The sequence below is a fragment of the Pygocentrus nattereri genome, chromosome 9 (genome assembly GCF_015220715.1).
Source record: "Pygocentrus nattereri isolate fPygNat1 chromosome 9, fPygNat1.pri, whole genome shotgun sequence".
In the NCBI taxonomy this organism is placed as follows: domain Eukaryota; kingdom Metazoa; phylum Chordata; class Actinopteri; order Characiformes; family Serrasalmidae; genus Pygocentrus; species Pygocentrus nattereri.
The window spans coordinates 4,248,808-4,260,942 of NC_051219.1; the positions used below are offsets into that span (position 1 = coordinate 4,248,808).

General features: G+C 36.6%; 1 protein-coding gene across 1 annotated transcript in view; it reads left to right on the forward strand.

Annotated features, from left to right (window-relative positions):
* The window catches only part of LOC108443466, a 48,434-nt gene that overhangs the window by 14,654 nt on the left and 21,645 nt on the right, over nucleotides 1-12,135 (forward strand). The window contains exons 12-18 of the mRNA XM_037541230.1: nucleotides 2,704-2,877; nucleotides 2,995-3,168; nucleotides 3,509-3,682; nucleotides 4,658-4,831; nucleotides 4,900-5,070; nucleotides 5,334-5,507; nucleotides 10,752-10,759. Coding sequence (XP_037397127.1) covers nucleotides 2,704-2,877; nucleotides 2,995-3,168; nucleotides 3,509-3,682; nucleotides 4,658-4,831; nucleotides 4,900-5,070; nucleotides 5,334-5,507; nucleotides 10,752-10,759 — 1,049 coding nt within the window. The remainder of the gene's footprint in view (nucleotides 1-2,703; nucleotides 2,878-2,994; nucleotides 3,169-3,508; nucleotides 3,683-4,657; nucleotides 4,832-4,899; nucleotides 5,071-5,333; nucleotides 5,508-10,751; nucleotides 10,760-12,135) is intronic.

Sequence of the window (12,135 nt, forward strand, 5' to 3'; positions counted from 1 at the left end):
CGACTAATCGCAGACGCCTGGCAAATATCTAGCATGTTTAATATCTAGCCCAGTCAGCGACTGTGAGTCAACAGCAGCATCTAGCTACAGCCAATGGGAACGCGTAAAGAGAGAACCACGTCACTGTTGAAGATCTCTCTGCGCGACAGTTGAGGAGTACACAAACAGAATAATCGCTCTTCTTGGACACAATAAATGGAGGAACAGTTGATAGAGCTTTGACAAGAGCACCAGTGCCTTTTTGATGTGTCTAGTGGCCTGTACCACAACACATGGTATTCTACGTGGTATTGCTAGTTCTCACGAGAGTTTAGTTTTTGTGTGTTCTCGTGTTTTTGGACAGGAGCCAGATGAGTTGGCGATTCAGATGAGTCGGCGAACTAAGAAATACGAGAAGACTCTTCAGAATTCAGAAGTGCAGGTCCTTTATTTCTTGAGCATGGAGAATGTTTTCCAAAGGCCGTTGGATGACACACCCAAATATACAGAATTTGTACACGTTTTATACCCTCGGTGAAGGTGGGGTGACATCGCCCCACCTCTTTTTTGTCATCTCCTGATTTCACAAAACAACCATTATATCCAAATTAATTACTTTTATACCTAAATTGCTGACTTATCATATTCAATAGTAGAACCATTATCTCCAAACCCGCTCTAAGTTATTTTTTTAAAAAACGTTGTTTGATAAAACTGTCAGTACTTTTCCACTCTGGCCACTTTGGCCTTGAAAAGTTCAATCTCTCCCTAACAAGTGTTACTTACTTGGCACTGAGAAGTGCATGAGTTCATTCACTTCCTAACAAATGTCTCTTGCTCCAATATGCTAGGCCATGTTGAAGTTTACATATGCTTTTATTCTGTATTATATGAGATATTTTAGTTTAGGGATTTAGAGAAGTGTTTTTAATTTACATCACCACAACAACTGAAAGACTCGCGATTACAGCACAACCAGTCATGTAGTGTGAACGGCACAAAAACCTGACGACTGAAAAAGTCATGTAGTGTGAACCAGGCATAACCTGTTCATCTATGGAACATTCCAAACAGTTGTTTTTTGAGCATTCCTCAACTTTCCCAGTCTTTTGTTGACCCTGTCCCAAATTCTTTGGAACGTGTTGCAGGCATCAAATTCAAAATGAGTGAATATTTGCAAAAAACAATAAAGTTTATCCATTTGAACATTAAATATCTTGTCTTTGTAGTGTATTCAATCGAATATAGGTTGAAAAGGATTTGCAAATCATCGTATTCTGCTTTGATTTATGTTTTACACAATGTCCCAACTTCACTGGAATTGGGGTTGTAATTCTTTTATGAAATAATGATTAAAAATGGCCAACAGCCTTTACTCACTGTAAATCACAGTAAAATCTTCCATAAACAAGCTGGCTAAGCTAAAAAGAAAGCTGGTCGCGTAAAGATTTTCTTTCATTAGCAACAGTATGGAATTTGCACATATTGAACATTTCTGTGATGTTTTATTTTGCTACTATTAATTATTGTATGACTTTATATAACCCTTCCAGTAAAGTGATCCTTTTTAATACAAATTAGACCACAAACATGATTAAGACTTATAATACCTTGTCTTTGTGTGTCTATGAGTAAAGTGGAAAATATGCACACATTAACAATTAACATTTCAATTAAATGATCCTACACAATAAACTAAACACAAATCAAGAACACTTCCTGTACCAGGGGAACCAGCCTGATGTCTGGAGAAGGGAAGTTCATTTCTTGCGCACAGGTACCAGATACCTAGCCAGCCTGTAAGATAATGTGCTCATGCAGTTTTACAGCTGGACTGATGCCAAGATTAGGCCCAGCCTATACATGACAAGTGACAGGTGTTACAGGCATGTCCATGTAAGGATTAACAAGAATAGGTGGAAAAGAATGTTCTAAATACAGTCACAGTACAGGCACACACAGTACTGAACACAATGACATAAAACACATTAGAAAGCAATGCATTTCTACACTAATTAAACTTAGAACTAAAAATCAACAAAGCTATCAATTAAAGTGTAGTAAATAACTAATTACCAAGTAGCTAATTAATAACGAATGCTAATTGAATACTAAACTAATATATAAACAGTATGTATTTAATTATTTATTAACATATAATTATTAATTATTTTGGAACCATTAATGTAAATTGTCACCCATTTAAGTTCAATAACTCAAGTCATTTGACCATAAGCCTGGACAAAATCACACTCTGCTCACAAACACGCACACAAAATCTACCAAAATACAGAATATAAGCAAATGTCCAAGGCAAGGAAGACCGAAGGTAATAATAATAAACAAAAAAACTGACGGAAGGTTAAGAATGACATATAAGAATAGACAAATATATATTACAAATTAAATTATAAATTATAATATAAATTATGAGCTACAGGGAAAGATGTATTTTATACAGCAGGTTTGCTTTGTTCAAATAAACATTATAAGTGAATTTATAAATCACTGTATTTTATAAAAACAGCACATTTAGTTTCACTCAGTTATGCACATTTATTAACATCAATGAGAAAGAAATCTCTGAATCTAACAACAATGATATTTTCTGTGGTGCTTTTGAAGCTCTTTGTGCCATCCAAAACATAAATATGAATGCAATCTATCTAGAGAGCGATAGTATGGAAAGAGATGAGATGTTCTTATATATTATTACTCTTCCAGTCTGTGTGAGTGTAATCTCACCCAGAAAAGCTGTGCAGTTCTGGCATCTGCTCTCAGCTCAAAATTCTCAAGTTTGAGATCACTGGATCTGGATTTCAATGAACTTGAGGATTCAGGAGTGAAGCTGCTCTCTGCTGCACTGGTGAATCCACAATGTAAACTAGAGACACTGAGGTGAGATTACTTGCCAACATACTTATGTGTTTTGTGTTTGTGATTCATTACTTTCTTATTATGGCTATGAATTACCCCCATACATAATAAGGTTCTAAAATATAATTTCTCTCCAAGGCTGTGTAACTGTAGTCTTACAGAGGAAAGCTGCGCAGTTCTGGCTGCAGTTCTTGTATCAAAATCTTCAAGTCTGAGAAAACTTAACTTGAGTGCTAATTACCTGGAAGATTCAGGAATTAAACTGCTTTCTGCTGCACTGGAGCATCAAAACTGTAAACTGGAAGAACTGTGGTAAAATTAACCTTTTCTCACTAATGAAGCAGTTTACACACACACACACCCACACACACACACCCACACTTTATCAGCCAGCTAACATGAAGCAGATTTATTTTTATTACCCATGCTAGTAATATTTATAAAAGCTTTCGATGTTTTAAACAGCACAGCTCTTATTTGTCATGTTAAATTGATATTTTGAAAGTTTATTTCAGAAAACTAGGTGGCTAATGGAAGACTATATATATATATATATATATATATATATATGCAGTTATTTATCTTAGCAAAAGGTTGCAAATGTAATAAAGTTGATATTTTGACTTTAATCTGTATCTGCACATTTCCACAGGCTGTCATACTGTTTTTATACAAAGAACGGCTGTGCTGATCTAGTTTTAGCGCTGAAACTAAACCCCTCACATGTAAGAGAGCTAAATCTGGGCAACAATAATATAACAGACTTAGGAGTGAAGCTGCTTTCTGTTTTGCTGGAGGATCAACACTGTAAACTGGAGCAACTGATGTGAGTAAGACTTACAGTCTCTTTACACTCTCTCTCACACACATACACACAAACACACACACACTCAGATATCCCATACTTGTAATAACAGGACATGTTTTTCTGGAAGTTTTTTTTTGGAGAATGTATTTATAGTTTTATCTAGCGTTTGGTTTTCTCCATAAATGAATATTTGTCATAGTGAACACTTTTAGGAATTTGATATTAAAGAGAACAATATGAAACACAAAACATAACATTAAAATTATTATTGCATTACAAGTCACCTATGTAAAAAGGTAGTGTCTCCCTTAATTACTCAAGCAACAGATGAGCCCAAATTTAACGGAAAATGAGCTTCAACCATGCTGAATACAGACTCACTAAAATTAAAGTTTACAATCAGAAACCTGATGTTTTGCTGCATCAGAACTTGGATATCTTGATTGTACTGAAGGAATCATAAATTCTGTTCCGTATCCAAGAATTCCTTATGAGAATGGTTGTGCATCTGATCATGAGCTAAAACTAAAATGTAATAGGTTTATGATGCTAGACAAATTCAATGAGTTTATGCACACACATATCTAAGCTGCTTATCCTTCTGCATTGTGGGGGGGTGCTGGAACCTATCCCAGCTGTCATCTGTTGGAAGGTATGATGCACCCTGGACAGGTCGCCAGTCCATTACAGGGCTATGCTAAAACACCTATCACTATGTGTTTGTATGTGTTCTAGCATATAACTATGTTCATTGAATACCATACAATTTATTTGAGCATCTAAACATTTTCATAGTGACAAATATGCAATAATGGAGAAAATGAAGAATGGGAAAAGACATTTTCATGGCATTCTGGCTGTTCTCAAGTATTTAATGTGTAATTTAATGTGTCAGTGATCATTTGTCACAGTAGTTTATTTTATAGTTATAACTTTGTAAGGGTTTATTTGTGTGTTGGAGGTGCTATTCTGATATCGGTATATACTTCCCAGCCTGTGCAATTCTAAACTCACTGAGAAAAGCTGTGCAGTTCTAGCCTCAGCTCTCAGCTCAAACTTCACATGCCTGAGAGGTTTGGACCTGAGTAGCAATGTACTACAGGATTCAGGAGTGAAGCTGCTTTCTTCTGGACTGGAGAATCCATGCTGTAAACTGATGTCACTGAGGTATGGTCATAGAATGTGTTCTGTATTTGTGATTGTGGGTGTATGTTCAAAAATCATTTCTGTCCTAGGCTGTGCAAGTGTAGTCTGACAGCAGAAAGCTGTGCTGTTCTGGCCTCAGTTCTCAGTTCAAACTTAGGCATCAGAGAGCTGGACCTGAGTAAGAATGCACTGCAGGATTCAGGAGTGAAGCTGCTTTGTGCTGGACTGGAGAATCCACATTGTAAACTGGAGAAGCTAGAGTAAGATAATCACACTCTCTCTCACACAGCTACACAAACATACTATATATAGCCAAGTGAGTGTGTTTTGAATAACTTCAGAAATGTGGAATCAGCTGTTTCAATGATATAGAATCATGTTCAAAAACATATATATTAGAAGGTTACATGGTTACAAATCAACTGTAGGAAAAGTGAAGGAATTAAGAAATTTTAGATAGACTGATCAGAGCCTTACATTAAAAATTAATGAAGCCCTGGGTTTTTCTCTTCTTATTCTGTAGGTTGGAAAGGTGCAGTATCACAGATGAAGGCTGTGCTGCTCTGGCTTCAGCTTTGAAATTAAACCCCTCATATATGAGAGAGCTGAATCTGGAAAGGAATGTACTAGGAGAATCAGGAGTGAAGGAGCTCTCTGATCTACTAGATGATCCACATTGTAAACTGGAGAAATTAAAGTGAGTTGCTGAGTTACTGTCTTGTTACACACATTGAGTAAATCAATTTTCTAAATTATTGATTTGGGGCACATGAACACTATTTTAACATTTAGCATCAAGTGAAACCAGTTTTTAACTATTTACTCTTAATGCACACTGCTACTGGTATAAAAGATAGGACTGTAGTTAAACCATCTTTACTCACTGTAGTATGCTGTCAGTTCTTATAAGCTAACATTAAGGTAAATATGAGGTAAGCAATCATGTGTATTGTTTAATGTTCAAAAATGTTTCACCCCCTGTTTATAGTAATGGAATGGGTCATGTCCTAACAATTTAGCTATGAACTTGACTAATTGGTGGTCATCATGCTTACTATAGTGGTGCCTGTGAGAGATAATGTTTCCTAGCTGCCCCCCACACCCATCATCAGGTCCCCTCAAAATATAATTCTGACTACTTCTCTGATACACACACATATGCACATATACATGCACACACACACACACACACACACACACACACACACAAATTGATGTGCTAATCAACTAATCAGCATGCTCAGTGAAAAATAAAAGGTTTGTGTGAGAGTTCAAACTGAAGCCAAGAAAGAGTGTAAATCATTTTCATTTTCATTTCATTTCAAATAAATCCACAAGCAAAATAATAAGTATCAAAATGTCCAACATACATTACAAATACAAATAATAGCATTTAAATCTAAATTAATTTTTCAAAAAGACCACTCATTTTCTATCATTCTGATATAAACATATTACTTCTTTTACCAGTTTCTGCACTATTGCATCTGGAGTCTTTCTTTTGCTTCTGACATTTGGCACTTTTTAACATGGGAGGATGCGAGGAATAATTGGTATGTCATGATTGGCTATGAAAAGACATGGGGATTATGATATATTACGATATATGATAGATTTTTTTTTGCATTTACACAAAGAATCCCTCCATGTCAATCACTGAAACAGGCTTTCTATTTCAGCAAGCCAGTTGACAGAATGTGCTGCTTCAAATCATTGCCTTACAGTAATACAGCAAATTAACTTTAGGTATTTAAGCAGGAATGTATGTGTCTATCTATCTGCCCTGTGATAGACTGGTGACCTGTCCAGGGTGTACCCTGCCTTCCACCCAATGACTGCTGGGATAGGCTCCAGCTCCCCCCGCAACCTGGCGGGGGATAGGCGACTTAGATGTTTATGTGTGTGTGTGTGTGTGTGTGTGTGTGTGTGTGTGTGTGTGTGTATTTAAGCAGGTAGTTTCATTATGAGTATGGCTTACCTAGTCAGCCCTAGTGGACACTGCTAGGCTAGCTAGCACTAGCATCTGAAAACTTAAAAAGTTCATTAACAAACAACTATGTTTGTTAGTTAATACCCAAAATAACAGTTATATCATACTGTGCAGCTTGTCACAGAACCCATAAACATGTTATATTAAGATGTTAAAGGGGAAAACACATTGATCTTAACATAAGAAATGCCAGTGCAGTGCTGCACCCAAGGCAGCAGTCAGTATGACATGATCCACCATGCTGTCGGCAGTTCATGCTGAGTATTTATGTGTCAGAAGACCTGTCACTACAAATCAGTTGACCAATAGAACGTGCAGGTGAACATGGTGGTGATTGGTACAGTGCAGTGGGTAACACCTCTGCCTTCTTCCCTGTGGACTGGGGTGCAATCCCCTGCCTGGGCAAGCACCCTACACTTTACGAACAAGAATCCTAGAGCAAGACTCCTAACACTACCTTTGCCTACCTGTGTAAAAATGATCAAATTGTAAGTTGCTCTATAAGAGTATCTGCCAAATGCCATAAATGCAAATGTGACTTCAAAAGTCCACCAAATGTCAGAAGTAAAAGAAGCAATTCCAGAAGCAAAAAACAAGAAAAATCAGGAAATAAAGCAACTAGTAACAGGAGTTATATGTTTTTTTAAATGAATAGTAATCTTTTTGAAAAAAATAAACTTGTATTTGGACATTTTTGTACTCAATATTTTGCTTATGGATGCAAGTGCAAGTCCCTAGATTTACTGAAATCTATGACAAACTAAAGATCCACAAAGATAACAGAACAAAGAAAGAATACCATAGAACAAAGTCCTTAAACAGAAAGAAAGCAAAAGTCTAAAATACAACAAAACTACAGTGAAGGAACCATGAAACAGGGCCTGAGGAACAAAATCCTGGGCACAAGACAAACAACCACGAGTATAAATGCACATGGAACAATCCAAAAACATTTGGGGATAATGAAATGGGCTACAGATTTTGCACAGGTGCGACAGATGGCAAGGAGGCAGGACAAATGAGGAGACAGAGACCAAAACAATAATAAAAAACACCTGGCAAGACAGACAAGGAAAGGTAAAGAAAGGCAGACAGAGGCAAAAACAAAGACAAGGCAAGACAAGATGTTACACATACCTACTTCTTTGCTCCTGAGATCTTTAAGAAGCCTTTTATTGTTGTTGTTGTTTGGTTTGTGTGTGTGTGTGTGTGTTTAATTTTATTTTGCATAATATCTGGTTGCACTATTTTAAGGTTACCAACATACAGACTTCAAAATTCATGCATGAGCACTGAATAACACATTAACCCATTTCTAAAGCAATACTAGGGATGTTTACGAACAGCGAATGTGCATTTTCACAATAACACATGATATGTTTTAAGCAAAAATCACATTGCATTGACATAAGGACTCTTGAGCCAAAGACAGCGTTCCATTGATGCCACTGCTCTGAAACATATTTCCCAAGTAATGTAGTTTATAAGCCAGAGGTCTTGTGTTACTGTATATTTAAATATTGACCTTTCTCTTGTGACTATATGTCTATGTCTAAATATTCTGTTTTGTTTTGGGTTTTTTTCTTTTTTCTCCCAGAAATTGATTTTTGATGTCATCTTACTGGACAGGACAAGTGCAGTGGCTTCCAGCAGAAGCTGCCTGAATGTGTGCTGCTCAAGAAGACTTTGGCAGATTTTAAAGTGAAATCACTGCACACATTCCCAGAGGGAATTGACAATATGGATCATTCCAACTATGCAAATTCTGTGTTTTGTTTGTATTTGTACGATCTTAGTATTTTGTGTAGGTTGTAACTGATTGGCAATAAAATCAATCTCACACCTTTGAAGACTATGCACAAATTTAAGACTGCTGGCCCCACATTTACTGCGATTGGCTACCAGGATTATTAGGAGACAACATCTGTTCCATAAACTTGTCTCTGGAACTGAAATGTATTTTTATGGATGCTCATAGAACCACTAGGCACCTGAGAATATTTTGCTGTACCTGGTGTGTCTAGCCCCTTCTTAGGGAGTGCTCAAGGCTGGGCCTCATTAGGGTTGTAGGCTGGCCTCATTGGGTGCCCCTAAAGCTCTGATCCTAGGACCGCTCCTCCACAGTACTGTATCGCTGGTAAACAGGAGTTCCAAATTAACCTTTCATTTCCACCTAGTTCCAATTCAATCAATGTATTTCATTACATTATTTATTTCCTTAAACTAGAAACCAAAATAAATTAATTGTATTTTTATGGATCTTCATATGCATGAATTACATAATGTGAATAATGCGGATTGTAGATTGTGAACTGCGTTGTTCTGTCTTGGTAATGTTTTCATTTTGTGTATGCAGTAAATGTGAAGTTGTGTGATGGTCTGCATTAAGTACTCATTCATATTTCTCTCTGTATAAATAGGGAACCAACACAGAATATATCAACACACACTACTGCAGAATAAAAGTAGCTTTGTTTCTAAAGCCCATCAAAGCTTGTGGCCAAACCAGCTCAGCTGGTGCTTCATGATGGCTGTGGTGATGCCACTTAAATGGCTTCTTGGCACTCTGCAACTGCCATAACACAATACATGATTAAATCAACTAAGTCCAACGCCACACAAAAAGTACATCACTACTGTTGGAACAAAACCTTCTATCTCCATTTTTATCATTTTCAGCTTTTGACATCATTTGAAAATGTCCCTTGACATTGTGTGTAGATTTCATGATAAATGGAGCAAAATAAACAAGCCAAATTTAAAACATCCCAAAATTACTTGGGAAAAAGTCTGGTTCCAATGACTTACCTTAATAGTAAATAGAAGTTTTTCTTCTCCTGTAAAGTTATCATTTTGGAGACATAAGATTTTGCTCTAAGAGCAGGACTATGTCAGAAATAAGTCACAAGATAAATGTAGTTTTTGCTGTAACATAATTTAATTTGTTTTGACCTGCAGTTGGAGAGTGAAGGTGGAGTGCGCAGGGGATAGTCAATGCTATAAACATTGTATGTGGAATTATAAAACATTAGTCAAACAGTGATCTTAGTAATGTACATTAACCCCATGAATGGCTATGGGCCCACCACTTCTTCGACCTAAGAAAATCTTAATCAGTTTTCACTGAAGGCCCTGTAGCTACTGAATAATAAGCCTTAGTGTGTAATAATCCTGGGATTTTAAGAGGTGAATGTTACTTAGTTGACTGTTTCTTAAAGTTAGCTTATGACTATACATTACAACAACTGGCTAGCTAATATTATCAGCAAAGAAGTTAAGAAGCTAAACACTTTAGTTCTCAAATTTTCTGCTCCACATTTAATGACTATGGTAATAACACGATCTTGTTATGTTAATTAAAGCATAAACGATCACGGGGCAGTTGTGGGCTGGAGGTTAGGGAACCAGCCTTGCAAACAGAAGGCCGCTGATTGATCCCCTGAGCTGACAGTACGTGGCAGAAGTGCCCTTGAGCAAAGCACCTAACCCCCAACTGCTCCCCCAGGTGCTGTGGATAGGGCTGCTCACTGCTCTGGGCAAGTGCGCTCACTGCCCCCCTAGTGTGTGTCTTCACTAGTGTATTTCACTGCATGGATGGTTTAGATTGTAGAGGTGAAATTTACCCATTGTGGGACTAATAAGGGTCACTTAATATCGATCGTAACTGGTGTGACTGGGGTAAACTTGCAGTACTGCAAGTGATTTTAGCTATTCCAAACATGACCTTTTATTTTTAGTGTTGTCTGTCCTTAAATAAGACAGACACAAAGCTGGCCTCCTGGTTCTTCTTCTGATTCTTCAACTGATGAAGGGGGGTCCAAAATTCTTCAGGAAAAAGTGCATTTTGAAAGAGCTAATGTTGCTTTGAAATTCAGAGTTGTTATTCTGAGCTGAGGTAAGGATAATGGGAGTATGATTATGAGGAACTGATAAGACATTGTGTATACACAGGGGTGTAAGTTAGTCTGAGAAAGGCCATTCTCACTTGCTTTAGATTGTGAAAAACACAGGTTATGACACTGAAGGCCCTTTTTGGCAGCCAGAAGCACACTCTAGTGGTATAAATGTCATTTGATAGTTTGTTGCTCAGCTGCATTTTTTTCCTATTTGCACAACTCCAGTTTCAAGCACAGGTTGGAGGTTTCCCTATTCAAACACACCCACTAAAGCTGGCAATTAAAAGTGCAATAATGTGTGTTTAAGTAGGTAATTCATCAAGTTGTGCTGGGCACTGGCCCTCCACAACTGGAGTTATGCACCCCTGCTTTAAAGCATGATTTTGCATACATTTAGTTTATTAGCTCAATTTGTGCTTTGGGTTAAAGTACATAGTAGCATAATCCTTATAATTCATTTATTTTAGTTCTAACTAATTGGGTAGATTGGTCCATTTAGTATGACTTTTTCAGCATCACATAGTTACTGAAACATCCTGCTGAGAGTTGACATTTCATGTCCAATATGTTAAATTCAGTGTCAAATAAACAGTAATTCTTCATTCAAATCTTAAAATGTGAAGATGTTTGTTCTCTGTAGAGGATTTGTTAACTTATTTCCACTCATCAAAACATGTAATTTGAGCAGATGCACCCAAGCTTTGGCAGAAAACTGTACACTTTATTAATTCAATGGAACAGACTTATATAACCAGGTAGAAAGGCTACCTATACGTGAAAGCCAACATATTCTAAACAAACTCCTGATTATCTCAGAATATTAAAGGCTTATCTTGAATTTAAAAATGAAAATATATGTCTAACTTCAGACAGATATAACCAGCAGATGTTGCCACAATGTTATTCCCAGTGTTGCAAAACACTTTCAAAACATTTTCTGAAACTAACAGCAGTTTTACTAATAGGCTCAGAAATACATATAACAGAAAGAGGAAGTCAACAGGTTCATTCTTTGTACGCAGTGCATTTTCTCATGTAAATGTAAATATGTAATTTTTTTACTGCTTTCAAGGGGTTTATTTCTATGTTTTGCTTAATTTACTATATAAAAACAGATATATGAATGGGAAAAAATATTTCATGCATTTAACCACTTTTTTTGACCATTTTTGTTTCATTACATTTACTGTGTGTTTCCCCAAGTGATAAACCCAGTCTCTTTCTTCAGCCCTATTTAGTAGATTCTTTTTAAAGAATAATTTTAATTTTGAAGAATAATTTTTTTAAAATCAGTATTTAACATTTTTTACCTTTTTGTCTTCAATATTACTTTTCATTTCTGCATTTCTGCTGTTTAAGGAATTTACTTAGCCCACAATGACACCACTTGCATGAAGTGATTTCACATTTGGTGGGAATGGCATACTTGGTAAACTTGA